Consider the following 24,022-nt stretch of genomic DNA (forward strand, 5'->3'; position numbering starts at 1 on the left):
TGCACACGCGACCGTTTTAGCGGACACCCTCACTATAATTTTATATTGTCACTGTAGCTTATGTACATTGTTGCCAAAATGTTTATTACATGTCTGATACGATAATTAGACAACCGGTGATAGGATGGACCGTGTGTAGGCGCTTCAATAAATTTTCATGAATCATTTTTACAATATCAATCAAGTTACATTTGACAACCAGCAAATACATAAATAAAATGAGCTTAGCGTAAACGAATATTTTAGAAGTGCTTACACTAACCTCTGGAAGGGGGTAACTAAGAATCGTACAACGCAAAAGAACATCTTAATGTTATTATATAAGCTGTATCTAAAGATAATATAAGGTGTATAGCGAGCCTTACCAGAATCGAGTTTGAGACCCTAAGTCCGATAAAGGCATAGTTAACACTATGCCACGACATACAAAACCAAAAATACTCGTACATGAGTAATTACGTATAATAAGGATTTAACTAACAAAGCAATAGATGTTTCATAAATCATTACTAGCATCATATATTAACCCTTCACTATGAAATAATGCTTCCCAAGGGTTTACATAATATGAGCTGTATGAGCGACAGTAAATTGTAATTTAAAGTATAGGATGTATTAAATTATTCTCCTAATGATTGTTTGAATTCCTATTTTATCCAAATTATACAAGCTAAGAAGATTTTATACCAAATCAGATTAAAAAGAAATCAAAGTAAAACTTTTTACTACACAAAATCATCATATTGTGACATCAACTTGTATCAGAATTAAGACATACTTTTAATGTGTATGTCGTGTATTTTTCTATTCTTACATTTCATTATTTTAACCGTCTAGCGGGTAGCATATGATTTAACTTATAAGGCCTTTTTCCTATCACGCGGTATAATACCGCGTGCAGTTCTGGTATGCATACGCGGGGCCCGCCTTCTATCGTTTCAAATATACTTTTCTTTACGCTGAGGCCGCAGGAAGTTAATTCACGCATGCGGGTGATACACACACGCGGTCATTATCCGCGTGACAAGAATTAGGCTCATAAAATTATTTATTAAAGTTGTGTATATTATCTGGTTCAATCAAAATAAATCTAAAATATTTTTTTGGTTTACTCTCGCTCTGTTTATATTACTTGTGCGCGAGAAACATTAAAAATACGCCGTTTCGAATAACACTTTTTGTGAATAAGTTATTTTACTATTTATAATTAGTGGTATCAAGTATGATGGCTAATCTGCCATTGATTCAAAATGAACATAATCACACTACGTAAAGATAGACATATACCAAAAAAGAAACAATTCAGTTAAGTATATTAAAATCCATTATGATCTATGCATCTCAATAAAATACTTTTTTACAGCTAAATAATATAGAATTTGAAAATTAATAACTAACGTACCTATAACCTATTTATTTACTCTGCTTGAATTTCAATTCATAATCACCGCATTATAATTAATTATTACCAACTTAAATTTCACTCATTGACTTATTAACAAATGGATGTCGCATCTGTAGTTCCGGTTTGAAGGGTGTGGTGTGGTTGAAGGGTGTATCACTCAGGGGTAGCGGCGCATCTGTGGCCGATCTCAGGTGGGAATATCCAATGCTATCGGCCTCAGGTCCTGGTGGTTACAGATGTCCATGGGCGGCAGTAGCCACTTACCATCAGGTGGACTGTATGCTTGTCTGCTATTCCTATATTATAAAAAAAAAGTACTAAAGGTCTTCTCTACCACGCAGATTTGTTTCTTCTTGTTTATCTGGTCTGCATACCTGCTACACGCATCCAAGATTCAAAGGCGGGTACTTTTCGTATCATGTAAGCTGCAAGCATGCGGGACGCGGAAACCCTGCAGCGGGTTATATCACGAATGCGGATGAGACACGCTTGCGGACATAAACCGCGCACCATTAAAAATGCCTTATATTCCATAAATATGTCTACAGAAAACTACTAACTAAAGATCCTACTATGTTATATTTTAAATCTATTGCGACGAACTCAATTAAGAGCTGTATAGTCGACAACTTACTATGCCACTGTTTGGCATTAAATTTCTTCTCACTTTTGCATAATAATGTCTTTCATCTGTTCTTAATGTAAATGACAATTTTGTTTTGTAGAACTTTTGTATAGGAATTTTAGAGCGTAGGGCGATGACCATTAGTTAATAAGTCAGTGACTATACACATTCCCGAACTTTTAGTACCTTCATTAATAAATATCACTATAATTTTTGTAGCACTAACGAGTCGCACGGCAGTGTATCAGCCAAGTTCGTAAAATCGAGCACTCACCTATTTAGGTCCACGCATCATTTCAAACATTTTCCATTAACTTACTAGCAACTCTACTAGGAATTAAGAGTATTTACTTAAGAGACACTATTAAAATTTTATATGTAGGTACTCAGTGGCAAAATATTAATAAACATCAGCATGAAAATCTAAAATTTTCTTACATTACCTAAAATACATACTTTCAATCATATACATTAAGAAGATTTATATCGTTTAAATGTTATAGTAATTTTAACGTAATTTTATCTTCTAACAACACAATATATACGTAAAAATATTATAAAATGTTAAAACAACATTATAATACATAAAATTTTCGCACATTTTACTTAAAATATTACAATAATTAGATCATAATCTGCGTTCTTCTAGGTTCTAGCATGTAAGAAATGTGTAGTTGTATATTGGTGTGGTTACTCGCAACATAATCTTCGATCTTACAAGTAACATAAAACTTGCAATGCGTCCCTGACAGTTTCTATATTAGCATACATAAATATTTACACATTGAAATTGAGTTCCAATATCTATTTTTATCGCTGACCACTTAGTATCAGATCAACAGGATTTTGAAAAGTAAACTGAATGAGATTTATCGCACATCATATCTAACAGACCTAACAGAGCTTAAGTAAACGGGTACCACAACGTCCACTGCTTAATCTCTTTACAATAATTTGATGTAATCTGTTTTGAAACATACATACATTTTATATTAAATGGTAACATTATTTTAAAAGTAGCTATGTTTATTACCAGTAACAACAAAAGCCTGTGTAATATATTATCTGTTTATGCATTACAATTTCATTTAAAGGTATACTTAATTCAATCTTATTTCTTATGAATTGCAGTATTATATTAGTATGTTAGACTTAACTTGTCTTTACCTATTTTTTAAGCTAAACGAAAATATTGAATAAAAATAAATATTTGCATAAACCTTCTTGTAATTAAAAATGCAAACCTTATGCGACAACACCCATGTACATAAATGGCAAAAATTACACATCCATATTTTTAAATTTCGACCTAAATGTTTGTACCTAAAAATAGGATCAAAGTGCTTAAATTTAATTGTCTGAACCACTCAATGTATTTGTGAGAACATAAGGGGTTCAATCCATTATTCATTACACAAGAGCTGATTAATATCCTTCAGCTATAATTATAATTTACATAAAAATCTATTTATACGTATTGTTACACCTTTCATCAACTTGCATAAGTGACACAAGGTAGTTATAATATAAATATTATTATTTATAAACTCTTGGCATAAGTAATATTATCATACGTTTTCGTAATTTAAATAACCTATTAAGTTTTATGTAATAATAATAAGATCTCTGTACTATAGTAAAATATATAAGCTAGTAAATTTACATCTGCGAGCGAACCAATTGGAAGATTCTAACAATATAGTAAAAATATTAATCATCACCTATATATTAAATATTTTACATACAAGGATTGTGAATTAACAAATCGCAAGCAATTCGTCAAATTAAGCAACATACTGAACACTCAGCCCACTTGTTGATGGGCAACAGTTCTTAAGACCTTCATACAATATGCCAATTTAACGACAGACGTATTGAACATTAATCCCTACCTTCAGTAGTTCGTGCTGGAGAACGTCTGATTCAGTAGGGTCTACGATTTTACTTTGGCTGAACCTATTGAAAATATATTATTGCAAATGCCTACAACGTCAAACTGATCCGGAATAATCATAATGACATCCAATGATCATAACTAAAGCGTTTCGCCTTGTAACTATTTTCCCGATTAATTATGAAAAAGAATTTATGTTAATATCTTAATACCAAATTTTTAATTATTCATCATCTACATATATATATCTAAATATCGATTGAGTGGTGACTTGATGCCATAAATATCAGGACTTACTTTAAACAATTTGTATAGTAAGACTTATTTTAACACTATCGAACAATACAATTATGACATTACAAATACTTTGTGATGTGACGACATTAAAAGTATAAATAAGGAGCTGGTCAAGTTTAACTTTTATTTGATACATATTCGTAGTTGACCCTGTGATGATCCAAATACAAATTTGTTGTAAAATAAGGCCTCATATTCCAAATGCATGTTGATAAATATAGAACAACACCTATCATTTTCTACTCACACCGAAGCTTTTTACAAAAGTTCCCGACTTTTCTATATCACATTCAATAATTCCAACAAGCTGACCCCCTTCCGTACAATGTCACTCTAATTCTTCAGTGCAAAAATAACGTCCCTATATTCATAATGTAATCAATAACTCTACAAGCGCAAGCAGAACCAACAGCAAACCTATGCGAAGCTGTGTTCTTACATTTCAAGTAATCTATACTATTATCAGTCGTAAATACATATTATATAGACAATTTATCATCAGAACCGGTCATATTTCTAATACGATTGGTCTACGAATTTTGCCTCTTGCACAAAGCTAGTCGTCTTCGTCATTCTATAATACACGTAGATATCGCACGAGGCAGTACACATCATGCGTACGGACCTACAAGCTCCACCAAGAGCGTTAATTAAAAATTGACAATTCATACAAAACTTGGTCTTTGCTCTGTCGTGCACACTATTCGCCCTATTACGATACTAATTCGTCCAACGCCTTGTCCCTATTGAATTGGTGTTTTTCCAGCGCCGCCGCCACCTTTCCCTCAGGAAAACCAAGGTCCATCAGCTCACCCAAGATGAGGAGGCCTTCTATTATCTGAAAAAGTCAATAAAGGCAAAATTCAAGTATGAATGTATTACATAGTATGCATGTTTTAAACAGCTGCCTTTCTTTAATGTGTGTCGATGCGATAAAAAGTAAGTTTATATTTTTTTGATATTGCTGGTCTGTCAGTTTATCAGGATTCTAAAAATCCAATAGTCATGCGGGTCGCATGGCTTCGTAGTTTGTTAAGTTAATACAAAGATATAATTCTCAGTCTAGTGTCTAGTTCATTTCAACCTCTGAATCGAGGGTACGATGTATCTCTGTCACGCAACTCTGGTTTTTCAAATCAAATCAAATCAAATAATTTATTTGCTAGAATATAGTATTACAAGGATCTAGAATCTATAATGAGTACCTACATTATGTTTTACCACATAGGGCGTGCAAAATTTATCTATCTTTTTCAATGATTTATTACATCGTTAATTAAGTTACATGTCAAAGTCAAATATAAATCTTACAGGAATCGTCAATATTACATAATTTAGGAAATGTCATTAAATTAAACATTATTAATAATTCCAGTTCAACTACATTATAGACATCAATTAATTATACGATTAGTGTTATTATTTTGTTGTTGCGTCAAAATAATCATTTAGGCTATAAACATTATTATCTAGAAGCCAGTCTTTTACTTTCTTCTTAAATCTAAGTATTGGCAAACTGTTTCACAATCTGAGACCTCTCCAAAAGATCCATTAAACGGCCTCAGGAAAATTGGTAGGGGGCAGGAATGTAAATTTTACTAACTTTGATTTGGCCCGTGTGGACTATGTCCTTAATTCTTAATATTTTTTTGAGGAGCTCAACCCGTGCTCAGAAGTGGGGCAATAACGAATTAATGATGATGAATAACAATAAAAACTATGACGTTGATAAAAATGGCTCGCCGGTAATAAATCACTTTATCCAATTAGTGTTTGAACTACGTAAGGTCGTTGACGCTGTTTAATCGTTCCACTTAGAAATACTTTAACTAGATTTGTGTCGCACATATAATTCTGAAACCATAAGACATTTGCATTTGATGGAACTAATATAGCTAAAATTGAAGAAATGTAACAAATCAATTTACTTACACGACTGGAACAAAATTTTGATAACATACATACATGTAATTTAAACATAAAAGAGCTGAACGATAAAAAACATATATTAAAACGCTAATATACATCCATTGTATGAACGAAAGCCTACATCAGCCTGGAAACAAGTTTATAATTTTGAAATGGCTTAACAGTTTCCTTCAAACACAGCTAGGAACTAGGTTACCGCAATGCAATTGACTTCCAAATAAACAGACCGCATTCAAATAGGTTTTCCCGTTACAGCGCTACCGCAGACTGGGCCCCTGTTGTCGACCACTGCAAGACCACCGCAACAAGAGACGGAGAGTTTTCATACAAATTAAAGTACTAAGATTATTTACAGAATTATTTTATATATGTAAGGGGCAAATTAAACGATCGAGAGGCCGTGTCCGAATCGCAAAGTCCGAACAACGCTCGCTACTTATGACCGCATTTTGTCGCCTTTTCACCGCCACCGTTGTTGACTTTTCACCGCCAGCATCTCGCAATCTTGCTAAAAATAATTCATATGAATAATAAACGTTGTATATTTTTTAATCTCCTGATATTTAACCACTAGGTGTGATCGACGGCTGCGTTTTGCTAAACGTTGCTACAAACTACAAAACGTAGTCGGGCAATTGCTCGATTGAACCGTTTGAGATTGTATTCAGTGACGACAACTTTTGGCCCAATGTACAGTGCTGAGCGGTACGGCGCCACATACACAAAATAGACGGCAAGTTATTACACGCAATTTTAGCAGACTTCAGAAAAGGAGTAGATTCTACAGTTGGCTTTATGCATTTATTTGTGTCGGAATTGCTACTACAGGCATGTGTTATTTTCCTTAAATTTGAATTTATTCATGATTCGCCAGATCGGAATTGTCACTGGCCATGGTAACAACATTAATATATAACAAAATATATTATAATGCCATTGTCAAACGAATACACAATAACTTCATTTTGCTCAAGGCTCCTTGGAAGAGTTATAATCCAAAAATTAGCTTATTGCAAATTGTTATAACAAGATTAACATACAATGAATAAAAAAGAAACTTACCTTCTTATCATTATCACCTACTAAGCTACAGATTCTTGCGACCCTGTCAATTGGGAACCCCATACAGTGTATGTTCTGGCACAGGCGTTGCAAATTAGGCGGCAAACTATCCAATGGGTTTGGTAAGCGCTCAACTTTCTTGGAATACCGTCTCTCTGCTTTCTTAGCACTATTGGAAGACGGTCTTGGATTGATGACTCCCGGGCTCACTGACCGCTCGGTAGCTCTTAGTTTAGCTGATGCCAGTTCCTCATTCAATTCCTGTACGATGTCCGGAACACTACGAGATCTGGATTTAACGATTCCCTGAGAACTCCCTTGAGAATTTTGGTTCTGATCGTCAACATTTTTACTCTCAGTCGGTGTGTTATAGTCGTGGCCTACGTATTGCATTGGGACATGTGGATAATGGAAATAGTATGGCTGAGGAATGTATGAAGATCCATTTGGTACTTGTGGTACTTCACCTGATGTTGTTGGTAGCTGATTATAGTATGGGTCATTTACGGCATATGGTTGAGCAGGAACTAAGTAGTGGTAATTGGGCATGTATACATTCTCCATGGGTATGGGGTTATCACAGACAGGTTCAGGGATGTAGTAGCCATTTGAGACAGGATAATGTGGGGGAGTAGTATAGATAATACCGGGACCTTGTATCGGTTGTTCGAGGTACGCGTTAGGGAGGTATGTAACACCTTCTATTTGTGCCTGAGTAGCACAGTTAGTGTAACCAGGGTATGATTGATCAGTATATGCATGTTGAGGTTGGCAGCTAACTGCCGACTCTCTCTGACTTTGCAACACCTGTGCTAATAGTTCCATATCATTTATTGTCTTCAATTCAACATTATCGAATGGGCTTGACGTGTCATTTTCAAAATCCTTAAATGTTAGCATTTCTACATTTTGATTGTATTGTGGTATTTTAGCTATTTTAGAATTCATCTTGAGCTCTTGTAATGGATCAGGATCATCCAATAGGTTGTTTTGTGGGTAATGTGACTGGACCTGTATAGGTTGCAGGATATTTTGTTGAGACTCTGTTGTTGTAGCATAACTGACTTCGGGAATGGTACATTCAGTCTCCGGGCTGTTGTTTTGTGTTGATGTGTCAACTTTATCAGCTTTATCGTCAGGCGAGATGGCGCTGATCTCGTCGGTGCTGGGGTACGAGACTTCGGAGACGCTCAACTGTTTTAATTTCTCCTCCGCCTCAGCGGCGGCGATCGCGTCGAGTTTCTTTTGCTTCGCCTCTTCAAGGAGCTGCAAGCGGTGGCGCCTTTCGCTTTTCTTTATTTCTTTCGCGCTCCGGAGCTCTTTTAATTTCGAAAGTACGTTCCGCTCGAAAGTAGTGCAATATTTAGCAGATTCGATGACTCTCTTCGCTCGCGCCGGGGACTCCGTTACGCTGTACGGCAACTCGATGCGCGGCGGCCGTTTATATTTCTCTGATATTTTTACAGGAACATCGTCCATGTAATCCCCAAAATGTGACATATCAACGTACCTCCGCTGGGGAGATAGCGATAGTAATCAAACAATGAGACGACAAAGTTTGTTCCTCGTATACTTTTTGCACTTTTAAGGTTACATCGTCCTCCTCCAACGTCATCACTTGTGGCGCTACGCTCAAGCTGAGAGAACTGGGACTACACACTTATTACTAGTTTCCATAACTACTAAAAACAATTTTTTATCATGCACGAAATAATTTTTGTGATAAAATTCTATTATTTTCTGATTTGACAAAATCATTTGACGTCAAACGTCAAAATTAACTTTTTATATGAGCAAGGCCAAAACAATCACATGACTTTGACTCGGAAACTCGTACACTGTCAAATCCTTACTCTTGTTTGTAAATAAATCATATTCAACCAAATAGTAACATTTTGTTATCCTTACAATATTTATAGACATACAAAGTATAAAAACTATATTTAATTTAATCTTACTTTATTATTTTGTTACTGGCTCAAAATGGAACGGTGGTAAGTTTGAAATAAAAAAAATGCAACAATCACGTGTACACTACACTAATTGTCGTCAGATGTCGCTAGTATTAGTCGTAAAAGTCATGGTGGATTTTATTCATTCTTTTGAAGAAATAATACGTATTCGTGGGTAGATTTATAATTATCAGCGTCGAAATATTAATAGCCCGTTCTGTTCGTACGGTGGGAGCCCAGCGACAAGCACGCCTGACTGACTACGGTATCATTATCATTACTACACGCTATCGACGACGTTTGACGGTTCGTCTCGGATTTCGGTGGTACAGTAAATTGGGAGAAAATAGTAAAATTTCGACGTCACACCGTACTAATTAAACATTACGTCTAGCATGACGCAATAACCGATCGTACACGCCGCACGTCATCAAATTTAACGGTCGGACAGGTTGGTGCGCCGGATATTCCTGATACCTGAAGGATTTACTGTGGAGCGTCTCGTGATCGGAGCTTTCTGTCTGCAGATATCGAGGCAGTTATGAATGAAGGTGCGCCTATAATGTACCACGGGAGCAGTGGGTTGGGTGGGCCGGGGCCGGTGTACATGGTGCAGGGACAAATCGAGAGGCAGCCGCCGCGGCACTACCCGCTGGAGATGCTGCAGATGATGGGAGGGGTGAGCTCGCGCGGGGGCGGTTCCCCGGGCCAGGGCACGCCGCGGCGGTGGCAGCCCCGGAACCGCCAGCCCTCCAAGGCTGATAACAGTGCATTTGGATACGATTCAGATGACTCCAGCCTGTCTAGCAATGCTTCTGGATCCAACAAATCTATAGAAAAAGGTTTGTGAGCATTAGTTTGTATTACTCTTCATTTTAATTTTAGTGTATTGAATAGTGATCAAAATCATAGAGTTATTGTTTTCCTACATACCCTCCTTATTTTTCATTATAATTTTAATCACATACCACATTCAGTCTTCCATTTTATCCAGCAAATATGATTGATTTATTGTGGATGTATTAATATTAACATGTTAGCATAATCGGCTACGTAATTGTTATGCATCAAATATCCATGGTGAGCATTACAATTAGGAATATTGGGCAATATGCTTACATTACTGTCTCACATTTCAAGTATCTATAATATTTAAATCTCCAGTGAATTTGAACTCATGTAAAAAGGTTATACCAATTTTTTTATATGCATCATAGTCGAAAACAAGTGTGCTAGTGTCCACCAGATGGTAAGTGGCAACTACAGCTCATGGTCTATCCCAGATGAGATCACAGTCCTACGCAAGGTTGGCCATACATACACACATACATTACTACCAATGAGGATTTGGTTTGGAATTCCTTGTATGGATGTATCTGCCTTACCATTTAAACCCCAAACACAGCAGTGCATTAAGTTGATCAAAACCTGTTGCGGTTCATCTCTGCGGGCACTACCACCACACCACAATAGCAGTGTTAAGTGCTGCAGCATTCAAATAGAATATATCAGGGAGAGATATTTACATTTGTTGTTCTAACTTACTCCTGTGGGCTATCTGGGAAAAAAATCAGATATCCATTGACAGAATTTTGTCATTTACCATTAATTAGATAGACTAAAAAATATGAGCCATTTGTACAGAAAATTGCACCTAGCAACAAACGTGACCAAATTCATATCATGACCTGCATAATAATAAATTTCTTGATCCACAATTAAAAATAACATACTTGAGATAGTATAACTGTGATTTTATTTAGTTTGTATGCACAGTGTATGTCAGATAAACTTGTAAATATGATATATCTAAATGTTTTGACCTTGTCAACTATTTGAGATAAGTTGCTATGTAATGTGTGATATTTGTTCATAGATTAGTAAAGATTACTCACTCCTAACTAGAAAATGTACCCAGTTTTGAGAAGTGAAATAGTTGCGTAAAAAAGTTTTGCCACGTCTCCGTGCTAAAATATACCTAAAATATTTGAAATAATTATTTATTTATTATGTAAATTCATGTAAATTACGCAGTATTAGTTATTTATTCGTAAATTTTCTCTAAAAATGTTTTTATTTGTCAAGAATTCAAAAAAAGAACTTACGATAATAAGCCATTTGTGGCTTCATTCAATGTCAAGGCGGCGAAATATCTTTACTAATCTATGTATTTGTTATAACTGCACAGTATGATTTATTTAAATTTCTTATTATTCACTTTGTTGTTAAATAAAGATAACTAGTTAAGTCTTTGATAGCAACTAACAAGTTTTAATGAATATTTTTGAAAATTATTACAAAACCATTATAAAGGATTCATGTCTATTTAATCTTGTCAGTAAGTTTGGTTTGATTTGCACCTGGCTACTAGTCTGACTAGGAGTTCAATTCATCCTGGCAACTGCTTTGTGAGAATGATATCTCTTAAAACTATATATCAATACCTCAATTCGCAAACCAGCCAACTCCACTTTTTGTCAAAATGTTTTTTTTTATTTATTTTGATAATAAATGGCGTTGAACGAATAATTATAGTAGTTTTATCTTTAACTATTCCTATACTATAAATTGAAAATGATTAACTGATAATTAATTGCAATCAGTTTACATGACCATATAGATTTAATTGTAGATAGAAGTTTGCATTCATTATTTAACATTATATTGGTTTTCAATTTCCAATTTCCATACTTTTGATTTTTCTAAGTGCATGCATATTGAAATTTAATTATCACTTACTATATAAGCCATGATGGAACATATTGTTAGTGAGGGATCTCAGGTAGCCAGGACCAATCAGGTAGGACTCTTATCTGGGGTTGATTACAAATGTCCATGGTTGGCAATAGCCACTTTATCATTAGGTGGTGGTTTTATAGGTGGTGGAACCACTTGTGGCTCGACACCGGCGGCCCCAGCGCCACACATATTTCTGCCTAATAACAGCAGTATTAGTCGTTGCCGTGTACCGTTTTGAAGGGTGTGGTAAGGGAGATATACTTTTCCGAAGCGTTTCAGCTAAGCTCCCAGGGGTAGCGGCGAATCTGTGGCCGGCCTCAGGTCCTGGTGGTTACAGATGTCCATGGGCGGCAGTAGCCACTTACTATCACGTGGACTGCATGCTCGTCTGCTACTCCTATATTATAACAAAAAACCGTCGTGTATAGGTCAGTACGAGAAGGGCGAGCGCGAGGAGGGTGCGTGCCGCGAGTGGCGCGGGCGGCGGCGGGAGCCGCGCGCGCGCCGCGCCGCGCCCGAGCGGCACCTGCACGCCGCGTACCCCTTCCAGGTCAAGTTCACGCCCGACGACCTGTTGAACGGTCAGTATCCAGCTCATTCCCACTTATGAGTTAGTTGTGTTATGAGTTATTTGTGTTATGAGTTAGTTGTGTTATTAGTGCGCGTTGGTGATGGTCTTAATTTTGTGTTTCTGAAAATGGGCGATAACACCGTATTATAAACGATAGGGGCCTACCAGGTAGGCAGTGAACTCTCCATAGAATCAGGTGTGTTGAAGTAGTTTAGGGGCGACGGTTGATTTGTGTTATGACTAAATATACCAAATGTTGAGAACTTCTTTTATTCAGGCAGAAATATACAGACTTTCTTCTCGTTGACTTATTTCAGATACAGTAAGGGACCCCCGAATCTATTGATTTTTGAAAGTGCATGATATATGAATACAAGTTTGAGAACCTCTGTTTTAATTAAATTAAATACTATAAATATATTTTTGTATTTATAACTGTTTGTGGTTGTTCCTGGAAATCAGTGAATAATTAATGGTTTTAAACTACAATTGGCTCAAAAAATGTTTATTCATAATTCAATGAGGTATTTTATTGCAGGTTCAGAATGGGATACACTGTCACAAGAGATTTGGGATAAATTTATCAAATCGCAACAGACTGAAGACACATTTAGAAAGAAGATGAATCTCTGGAAATACCTCTTTGTTACTATCAGGGTAAAATATTATAATTTTACAATGTTATATTCAATAAAAGCATCAACTGCAATTCATCTTACTTTGACCTAATATGGTCATTGCAACTCATGAACATTTATAATGAACTCATTTAGGAGTCTCATCTGAATTATGTGGAAGGATTAAATGCAAAGCTAACAATAATCTTTGTAATCAATCTCAAGTAAATTGAATGAACTTTAATAAATTAAATACAAATTAAATTTAAACAAATATTTTACAAAGTCATACACAAGTTAATTTTGAATAATATGTCCCCAGGCGCTATTCCCCCGGTACAGCTTGTACGTGGTTGGGTCAACGATGTCGGGCTTCGGGCTGGACTCGTCCGATATGGACCTGTGCTTGCACGTGCGCTCGCTGGCCGGCGTGGAGCCCCGCGCACACGCGCTGCTACACCTTAACTACATCCTGGGGTATATCCGGGGATTCGATCCTGGTGAGTTGGATTAACATACTTAAAGTCAACGATGTTGGGCTTTCACACATCCACATCTTCCATGTATAGATTGTCTGTCATAATTGATTGACTTTGAAAATCTTATGAAGATCTCTCAATTTACTTTCGAAAGAAACTATTGTTTTGAACTCAAAACAATAATAGCTTCCTTTAAAAAGTTATTTTAGCGAATATTTTGAGTGTGCCTGGCATAACTTAAGATTCGAACATCTTAATAAGATATAAACTGTTTCTAAGTATTTGTTAACGTAAATTACATAATAATATACACAACTACTTTTATATCCCATTAATGTCTAGAGATCCTGTACAAAAATATTCTTCATCGAAAATTATTGTTAAAACATTGTCAAGCATTAAAATTTTAAAATGTACTCTCTTTGTGACCACTAGATGCGGAGCTGATTCAAGCGAAGGTGCCGATATTAAAATTCCGTGACGCGCGCAACGGTCTGCAGGTGGACCTGAACTGCAACAACTTGGTGGGCATCCGCAACACGAACTTGCTGCATTGCTTCTCTCGCAGTAAGTACTGAATGATTTTTTTATTCATTGAACTATAGGACATGTTTAGTAATTTTAGTAATGTTACAAAAATTGATTTTTTAGGTTAGTTATCTAATTGTCTAGAAAGACAGAAATCTATTTAGTTTTCAGAGTAAATATCGATTTTAGAGAGGTGATTGCAAGTGTATGGCTTGCTGCTCGCCTTATTTATTATGTCTTTTTTCTTGTAGATAGTTTTTAAATTTAAATGCACTATTAAATTCATTCATCGAAACCGCCATATAAAGTTATGTTAGATTACTGCGGATCTAATATATTTTAAAATATTATAATATTTGAATATTATTATTTGTTTCTCAGCGGACTGGCGCGTACGGCCGCTAGTGGCGGCGGCCAAGCTGTGGGCGCGCGCGCACCGCATCAACGACGCGCGCCGCCGCACGCTCTCCTCCTACGCGCTCACGCTCATGGTCATACACTTCCTGCAGTGTGAGTACACCGACACTGCTGCACTGCGACAGTAGCTGGTGTCAGCGGCCTGGCGCTGGTGGCGGGGCCGAGCTGCGGGCGCGCGCACCGCATCAACGACACGCGCCCATTAGTCAATAATTACTTCAATGAGAAACACTACTTGCATAGTCTTAAGTTTTTGGGATATAGATTTTAATATTGGATGAAGTGTATATAGGAAAATCTTCACGAATTAAACATATGCACGTTAAGACTGACTTCGCAAGAATTGGGCCCATTTGCTTATAAAACGTCGCCGGTACACTTAATATAAAATTAGTAGTTAAAATATGACTTTAAAGTCGTATTTGCATTATGATACCCATGACACAGGAAGTTTAATGTAGGACTACGACTTTGCAATTTTACAAAAAGTTTTATTACATTATAATTAATTATTCCATATGTGGTTTGTAGGTGGTACGAGTCCGGCGGTGCTGCCGCGCGCGAGCGAGGCGGCGGGCGGGCGGCCGCGCGCGCACAACCGCGCCACGCTCGGCGAGCTCTTCCTCAACATGCTCAAGTACTACGCCGAGTTCCCGTGAGTACACGCCGCACACTGTGTAGTGTGTAGAGGCTTTATATGTATGACGTACGCAATACTTTACAGAACAGTTTTACAAATAATGTGTAAAAGTGTCGCCTATATGCATTAAATACTCTGATGTGATTGTTTATGTAAACTTTGATTTATAAAAGAATGTCGCATATTTTATAGCTTTGTTCCAAATATTTCAGTCTGCTATATGTTTTTGTTTTTTTCTTATAATATGGAGTAGCAGACGAGCATGCAGTCCACCTGATGGTAAGTGGTTACTGCCGCCCATGAATATCTGTAATGGACTTTACATAGGATTCGGTATTCGTACTGAAGGTCGGCCACAGATGCGCCGCTACCCCTGAGGACTAAGCTGGACCGCCTCGGAAAAATATGTCTCCCTTACCACACCCTTCAAACCAGAACACAGCAGCGCTTAACACTGCTGTTATAAGGCAGAAATAGGTGTGGCGATGGTGCCGCCGGAGTCGAACTACAAAGGGTTCTACCACCTTTAAAAGTAGAACATGTGTGTCTTTTGTGTTGTCGTAAATTTGTGTTTCTTATAAAATGCCGTGATGATTGTGATAAAAGAATATTTTTCAACTAGAACATAATTTTATAACCAGAGTATTTTAAAGGAGATGTTTCAAAATGTATGGGCTCCCGGCCACCTTTAGTACACTATACTAAAAACTAAGAAAACATGCAAAGAACAATTCGTAGGCGTTCATTTTCTTCAAATCATGTCCGTTTTATTGTTTAAAAACAATAATTTACATTTAAACTTGCAACACAACAGTGGAAAATCATCATGGCGGTAGTGATTACCGTAATAATGTCATCTGTCATTCTATTTTAACTTACTATATACATTATATACTTTTAAATATATTTTTACGCAAATGGGCCTAGATCTATAAATATTTTATTGTATGTATTGAGAAACAATACCTATATTTGATAAACATTAATTATATTTACTTTCATAACTCTTGACTTAAAACAAATATACTAAAATATGTACTTCAATAACAATTTATTTTAGTTAAAACATTTAAGTGTGTAAATAAAACAACTTTCAGTACACATCTAGATAATATTTTATTTATTCTTCACTTAGATACGTTATTTATTCATTTTCAATATCTTCTCTTATAAATATTTTTATCCGATCATGTAGCAGGTTCTGTAATATCCTATGACGAGCTCAGCCCAAACATCCAACAATGGTCATAATGTGAGCGCAGCTACCTACTAGTACGGTTTATTGCCCAGCGATGCAGTTGCAAAAATAACTGATTATTTTGTCATCCCAAGAATGTCCTTGTCTTGCTATTGTAATTATCTAAAAAAAAGAGAAATGTAAAAAGATTAGCTTCTCTAGTTTAAAATTATTAACGATTATTTCACGATTAATACAACTAACTGATGTATATTTTACCTGATGATATTGAATCCTTGTCAACACAATCCACAGCGATCGCACGAAAATCACAAGAGTCCATAAAACATAAGCTGGGTAAACAAGTAAGTTAGAATCAGTCCAAAATCGTAAGCAGTACAGAGCAGAAACATATTCAGGATTGAAATGGAATCTTCTCATCAGTACATATTTATTCAACGTTTACATTGGATTCCACTATTATATAATATGTATATATCCACTTTTACACATATCAAATTGACAACTTCTTCTTTTTTTAATTTGACATGTCACTTACATCTATAAAACCTGATACTATTCAACAGGAGATTTTGTTATAATTATTATAAATAATTAATTAAATTCAGAAACAATGACGGGATACCCAAAACAAAAGCCAGGTTGTAAAGTACTAAGGTAACAATAACTTTACGAGAAAAACAGCGAAATACAGAATTACCGACACCCAAAGAGTATAGTAACCTATGTGTGGGGTACACACAGGTTCCCTGACCGACATCGACACTTTTGAAAACTTGACATTGACGGTATTCCGTCATATTTAATATTTCAATGAGGAATGCTTATTTTAAATATTTTTAAACAGGAATACTTTAGGTTATCAAAATATACGTGTATTTTTCTTAAATTATGCAAATTATTCGTGTTTTTTAGATATAGTGTACATGAGATGGCCGAAAATGAAACATCTCCTTTTATAATAATAATTATTCTACGATAAATATAATATTTTATTAAAGAAAACTTATTGATATTAAATATGAAAATAAAAAATAAAAAAATATTAAAATTAGTTAGCAGTACGATAAAACAATATAAATATGTTTCCTGCAGGTACGAGCAGATGGGCGTGTCGGTGCGCGAGGCGCGGCGCGTGCCGCTGGCGGCCGCGCGCGCGCCCTGCTGCACGCTGCTCTGCGTAGAGGGTGCGCACACACACTGCCACTCACACCACCACCACTGTCCCTCACACTGGCACCACCACTGCCACTAACACTACCACAACTGTCACTAACACCACCACCACTGTCACTACCACCACCACCAATGTCACTCACACCACCACCACTGTCATTAACACCACCACTGCCAGTACCACTACCTTCACGACCACACGTGACCACAACAACCATCTATGCAGTTTCTATTACCACTACTGCCATTACCGCCATCTACGCAGCTATCATAACCACCACTGACTATTATACCACTTTCATCAGCTTTACTCCTACAAACACTACAATCTGCATAGTTATTTATATGTTTTATGATATAATAAACTTTAAAATATTGTTGCTACAAACATTCCTCACATTATATGCAAGGATATTTCGCAGCCCAAAAATCTCGAATTCACATTTGCAACAAGCTCAAAGCAAGGTGATATTAAAATTAACGGAAACAAATACATACTTCGAAAATATCACATTTTAACCGATTCCGTGCGGATGTGGCACAACTGTGGGTGATTTGGCACAATTGTGGTGCCATCCGCACGGAATCTATTAATTCTTACTACTTTACTCTAATTTCTTAGAATGATTAAAAACTGTTTTGGTTCCATTTGTCATTGGATATTTCTACTTCAGAACAATATTAACACAATATTTTACTCATCATTGCAGAGCCTTTCGACCTTTCAAATACAGCTCGGTCGGTATACGATCCGGAGACATTCGAAAAAATAGTGAGCACGTTCAGGGAGAGCTACAAGCGGCTGGCGGCCGGCATGCGCCTCGCCGACGCCTGGCCCGCGCCCGAGCGATGATGTGACGTCACGCGCCCGCGCGCCGGCGTGACGTCACGCGCCCCGCTGATGTGACGTCACGCGCCCGCGCTGCGCACTGTGTGTGTTTAGTGAACTGTGTGTGTGTGCGACGGCGAGCCGCTGCACCGCTACACGAACAGAACTTCCAGATGGTACGTCTCCACTAAATTTATTGTAGCTACTGAATTATGGATTTTTAATGCGATGCCAAATCGCAGGTGGTTAAAAACTAATCTCACCGGCTACGTCCCGGATTGATTGCAACCGACGACGCTACGTGTCAACTAGTTAGGGTACAGTCATAGTTAGAGCCGTTAAAAATATATTGTAAACCTCACGGGCTGTGATACGCGACTGATTCCCCTGTAAATATAACCTAGATGTAGTATAGTCGATCCGATGTACTTATGTCCGAGGAGTTGGGGTATTGTAATAACTCTTGTCCGGTCGGCGAACTAGTCCACGCCGACCGAACGTTATAATGGTGAAGTACTCCATAGTACAAAACGATGCTGCCGTATTCTATCTAAATTACACATACTATTCTACACCTAAGTTTATTGAATAGGAAACTTAATTGGCTAGATGTCTAGCCACATAGAGTCAAAATACCTAGTCGTAACAGTTACATGAACTGAATTATGGTTGCATTTAGTTCCTATTTTGTTAGCTATATTGCTTATTATCCAGTGACAATTGATTAGCTTGGATATAATATACCCCACTCACAAATGTTTAGGTCTAAATAAATCAAGCTACTTCAAAAATATATGTGTAAAGTTGCTTCAACTATGATACTATATATTGGGTCTTATTTATCGAGGATTCTTGCTTGTCAATTGTCACTGCATAATTCCAATGATAAATATATATCTCCACTAAGTCAATCACTACGCATGTTAAATATAGATAGCCATATGATTATATTTATTTATTAAACACGAACAAATGCCACTATGAAAATTATATGTTTAAATCCCATAGTGCCATCTTGTCTGTAATTATATTTATAATAGAAATAAGCAGCAGATGCATTTGCGTTTTGGTAAATGTCATTTAGATGATAAAATTACTGTCAAATCTTTGAGTTGCCTAAATTTTAAAGACAAATAATATAATTTGCTGCTGAAAACTTGAATTATTATTGGTATATTACGAGAGTTTTTTTCTGTAACTCTTACACAACAACAGAAATTTAAAGGATGCATGACATTTGACATTTATTTGTTGGATACATGAAAACGTCCTTGTATTATTCACATGACTATTTACTGTCTGCAAGCTCTAGTCACATTGAATGGAAAATGGGTCTAATAAAATGTCATATGTTTTAAGCCCTACCTAACATGGAGCCTGAAATATTTTACATACCAGCTTATTTTTCGTTCAATGTGTCTACAGCTTAATGTTGATCGCGAATCAACAAGACTAACTTATTTTAATGACTCGCTTCACAACAACAAAAGTTTGAACAGTTGCTTTTGAGATCACAAATTAATTTTTCAAGTATTAGAATTATGTACTGCCCAGTGACAGGAAAGTGAAGAATAATTCTAATACAAAAGTGGTGCTGCGTAGAGATGCGTCGCACGCTGTCTTTTTTAATATTTATATTTACATTATAAGTTATTTAATGGTGTACATATTAAGAATGGGCGAAAGAAATAAAAAAAAATATTGGAGAGTTTTAGGATGATATGTTTTATGTACATAGTATTTTTGTGATGTGTAAAGAGTAAATGACAAAAAAATGTATGATATAATGTTATGCGATTGAAGATTTACATGCTTGATTGTATGGGTTGCGGAAATACGTAATAACGCGTTGTGTGGGCCTTAACGTAAGGATAAGGTAATGCTAGGTTACATAGCATATGGACTGCACTTTTTTAATATGTACTGGTAAATTCGTCTTCACATAACGAGGCAGTTTTGTATGTTGTTTTTAAACAAAGTTCTTTTAAATAATTATTGTTTTATCAATCATGATTTATTTTTAAACAGAGAAATAGTTTTAATACAAACTCCATAGTCCTATAGGTATTTAAATTGGCTCTTTCAATGAATTTGGTTGATCTTGATTTATATTGAAATTCAAATTTGTGGCAGAGTGGTATAGATGGAATTAATTGTTAACAAAGCCATCTTAGAAGTATACCAAAATAAACGTCTGTGCCATTTCTTTTAAAAGTTTAAATAAACCCCTAAAATCTGGGTAGTGTGTCAACTGATAGTATAATTTACCAGTGCATATTAACAAAGTATGCAGGGCTAAAGTGCCTTCATATTATAAGTTACATAATTTCCACACGCCTGACATAAATATATATAACATAAGCTTGGCAATCGTTTGTGACTATGCCGGATGTTGACAATACATGAATAATATCGCCACAACGAAACTAGGTGCTATCGTTAAGTGCTTACAGAGTTCCTGCTATAACCATAGTATACACTTAATGTTTGATGTTATTGAAATTAAAATATTTATTAATGTAATAACAAATACATCTCTAAAGATGTTAATAATAATAGTAAGAAATGAGCAATATTAGTCCATTAAATTTAAACGCTGGCATCTAATACACTTCCAAATGTTTCTTCCAATGTGTGTGTCCATTAAACAATACTTGTATAAATAATGCTATCAAATTTTAAGTAGCTAATGCTAGAATTATGCTAAATTCATGATTTTTGATGCATTTTAAAATTTTAAATTACTTTATTTCAGATCTTTGAAACAAAATATTCGAATGATTATTTTATAACGTTTAATAATTATTTCTTCGCTATTATAATTACAGCCAGTAAAATAATAATGGGACACATAAAATAGATAGGAATAAAATAAATGATTGTTATAATATTTATAAATGGTGCTAAATTTTAGTTGCTTATTGAAGTTGTTATGAATAAAGATTGCCATGCCATTTGTTATTAATTTATTATATTTATACTCTTAGTTGTAAATTTATATATCATCCTGAGGTTTACTGAGGCATATCTCTAATGTTTGTATAATTGTTGTTGACTTAATAATGTCGGAAATACTTACTGTTCGAACATATAATTATTGTTATTAGAATAATAATTGTTATCATATATGTTGTCAAATTTACACACTATTAAGTCTTATAAATTATACATAGCTGTCTTTTGTTACATCATTGTAACATACTGAAAACTGTAGCAAATAATTTCCAACCAAATATGTTATTACACGGCTGTTTTAAACAATTATAATATGTGTCCTCATACTTCTAAATTGGAAACCAAAATATTTTAGTACTCTTTTATTATTGTTACTTTTTGTTATTCATGCGACAGCAGTTCACCTGTTAAGTTTTTATTATTTTTAAAAGCACATTAGCCCACGAACGCACTTTTACCCTTGCATTTCAACTATGATCGCCTAGCAGTTCTGTAAATGTTAATACGTATATATATATATATATATATATATATATAAAAGTTTTATATCAATTTTATATAAGAGGCACTTTGCCACTTTAAATAAAAGTACAATGAATGATTTTTAAATGTGTAATCTATAAGAAAACTGTATAAGAATAAAAAGTGTCTCAAGAACTGTTTAATTTACAAAAATTACGAAAAAATAAGATACTTGAAGCCGATAAAAAATATATAAATAAAAATACAAAAAAAAATATAAAATTAAAAAAATACAAAAAAAAATATATACAAAAACAAAAAATATTAGAAAAAAGCATTTCTATGTTGACTGTCATCAAGGTCCACTTTACGCATGTTTGTATCTATTTACTTATAGTTTTGGCATTCCATCTGCCTTATGAAAATTGTAATTCATAATAATGTTTCCTCAGTTATTGTGATACGAATTTTTTGCAAAGTTAATCCTCATCACGGAATATCCAAACAGAAAAGGAACATGTTATAAATATATTTATATTTTAGAGATTCCACCACACCTTGTGTGTTTGGTTGTGCCATGATGTTCTCACCGTATACCAATTACATCAAAACTTAAGAGGTAATGTTTATACTGCAAATGTAGTACGCTAAAACAATATATTTCAACAATATTGGTTCAGTAAATCCAGTTTACTGATTGTGTAAGTCTCGGGTGCTATGATTGTTTTCATTGCAGATACTAAGCCATGATAGTATAACATAAATGGAACAAAACAAACACAGAAACTTCATAATTTATCTAATATTATGTTCTAGTTGTAAATTTTGTTTTTTTAGCTATTAATAAATCTAGATAGTCTCAATTTATTTGTGTTTTAAGACACAAGTTTCTGCAATGAAAACAGTCACAATAACTCGTGTGAATCACTGCCACTGGTACTGATTTTATTTGCAAAATTTATAGTCAAAATTGGGCAGTTTTGTAATTATTTAAATTTTTTGTTATAGGTCTATGATACTATAAATTTAGATAAATCCCTTAAAGATAAGGTTCAAAAAAATAAAATGCAGGTGAAAATTGTTGTTGTTCTATTTAAGAGAGTAAGATCATGGAAATTATGCTAAAATATTAAATGAATTATATTATGTACTAAAAACTTGTATAATATACATTTCATTGTAATATATCCTTCATTATCATTAAAAAAATCTAAAGACATTATAAAACACATCACTCATTTTTGATAACTTTTGCTTTGCATTTTATTTTTATTGAACTTTAATATTTTCAAAATTGTACAAATAAATTGTAAAGATTATTCTGTAATACTCAAATATAAACATACAAACTGCCAAAATGGGTTTTTATTTTATTATTAGAATTTAAATACAACTGAATCAAATGCAAAGAAAATAATTTTACATTCAGACTAATGTTACGATGGAGTGTAGGTAAGTAGTATCGTCTCAGTGAATCCAATCCAAGTGATACGCTGTTTGTCCACTGCACCGTCACCGAGCCGATACCGACAATTAATCACGGCGCCAAAGTAACGTACACATACATTTACTATGGGATGACTGTGCTCGGGTGACGGACGTTCGGTGGACAAGCTGCTATAGTAAATGTATGTACGCTACTTCGGCGCCGTCATTAATCTTTGGCGAACCCTATGGGCTCGAACACCAAACTGCGATGCGACGCGATGCGAATTCGCAACGCAGAAAATTGCGATGCGAATTGCTGCGATGCGATATCGTGCGGCGTAGCGTCTCTCAGGGTGACCAACAACAACAACCACTGTGCGATGCGAATCAATTCGCAAGTTCTTGCGATGCGTCGAGGGAGCTCGCAGATTTTTGCGATGCGACGTCGCATCGCAGTTTTGTGTACGAACCCTAAAAGCGTCAAGAATATATGCGTAAATAATATCTATTTACATTTTTTTACTAGTATATGTAAATAATTGAGGCTCTGGATTCTAGCATATTTAAATTATAGTAACAAAATTTTCTGTGTATAGCAGGGTCGCCAGTGTTGCCAATGGCAATATTTACCACAATTTATCTTCTTATTACGAATGTCTAATAATAATATTATTTTCTCGTCACAGTATGTTCTAGTTTTAAAGTCTTTTTTTATGATCTTCATGTAAAAACTTTTTTTTATTATACATTTGTCTACGTAGTGGTTATATTCTCTTTGATTTGTCTCAAGTTCTCAACACTCAGCTGTCAACTGTCAAT

General features: G+C 35.2%; 2 protein-coding genes across 2 annotated transcripts; one reads left to right on the forward strand and one right to left on the reverse strand.

Annotated features, from left to right (window-relative positions):
- Nucleotides 1-2,089: 2,089 nt before the first annotated feature.
- On the reverse strand, nucleotides 2,090-8,976 carry LOC140749056 (uncharacterized). Its single transcript, XM_073082075.1, has 2 exons — nucleotides 7,213-8,976; nucleotides 2,090-5,059 (listed from the first exon to the last, which is right to left on the reverse strand). The coding sequence occupies exons 1-2, from the start codon at nucleotides 8,710-8,712 to the stop codon at nucleotides 4,934-4,936; spliced, it is 1,626 nt and encodes a 541-aa protein (XP_072938176.1). The 5' UTR covers nucleotides 8,713-8,976; the 3' UTR covers nucleotides 2,090-4,933.
- A 287-nt stretch (nucleotides 8,977-9,263) lies between these two features.
- On the forward strand, nucleotides 9,264-23,133 carry LOC140749057 (poly(A) RNA polymerase gld-2 homolog A). The gene is made up of 10 exons (XM_073082076.1): nucleotides 9,264-9,615; nucleotides 9,692-10,006; nucleotides 12,332-12,484; nucleotides 13,013-13,131; nucleotides 13,414-13,591; nucleotides 14,006-14,137; nucleotides 14,480-14,608; nucleotides 15,047-15,170; nucleotides 17,449-17,540; nucleotides 18,240-23,133. Exons 2-10 carry the CDS (start codon nucleotides 9,706-9,708, stop codon nucleotides 18,380-18,382), a joined length of 1,371 nt encoding a protein of 456 aa, XP_072938177.1. The 5' UTR covers nucleotides 9,264-9,615; nucleotides 9,692-9,705; the 3' UTR covers nucleotides 18,383-23,133.
- Nucleotides 23,134-24,022: the final 889 nt, after the last annotated feature.

Source organism: Epargyreus clarus, unplaced genomic scaffold (assembly GCF_041222505.1).
Source record: "Epargyreus clarus isolate Ecla_fem2 unplaced genomic scaffold, WU_Ecla_fem_2.2 ptg000017l, whole genome shotgun sequence".
Taxonomy (NCBI): Eukaryota; Metazoa; Arthropoda; class Insecta; order Lepidoptera; family Hesperiidae; genus Epargyreus; species Epargyreus clarus.

Coding starts and splice junctions, on each gene's coding strand:
- LOC140749056 (XM_073082075.1), bottom strand. CDS start 8,712: ATGTCACATTTTGGGGATTACATGGACGATGTTCCTGTAAAAATATCA. Junction 5,060..7,212: donor TAGGTGATAATGATAAGAAG/GTAAGTTTCTTT, acceptor TGACTTTTTCAG/ATAATAGAAGGCCTCCTCAT.
- LOC140749057 (XM_073082076.1), top strand. CDS start 9,706: ATGAATGAAGGTGCGCCTATAATGTACCACGGGAGCAGTGGGTTGGGT. Junction 15,171..17,448: donor AAGTACTACGCCGAGTTCCC/GTGAGTACACGC, acceptor TGTTTCCTGCAG/GTACGAGCAGATGGGCGTGT. Junction 17,541..18,239: donor CACGCTGCTCTGCGTAGAGG/GTGCGCACACAC, acceptor TCATCATTGCAG/AGCCTTTCGACCTTTCAAAT.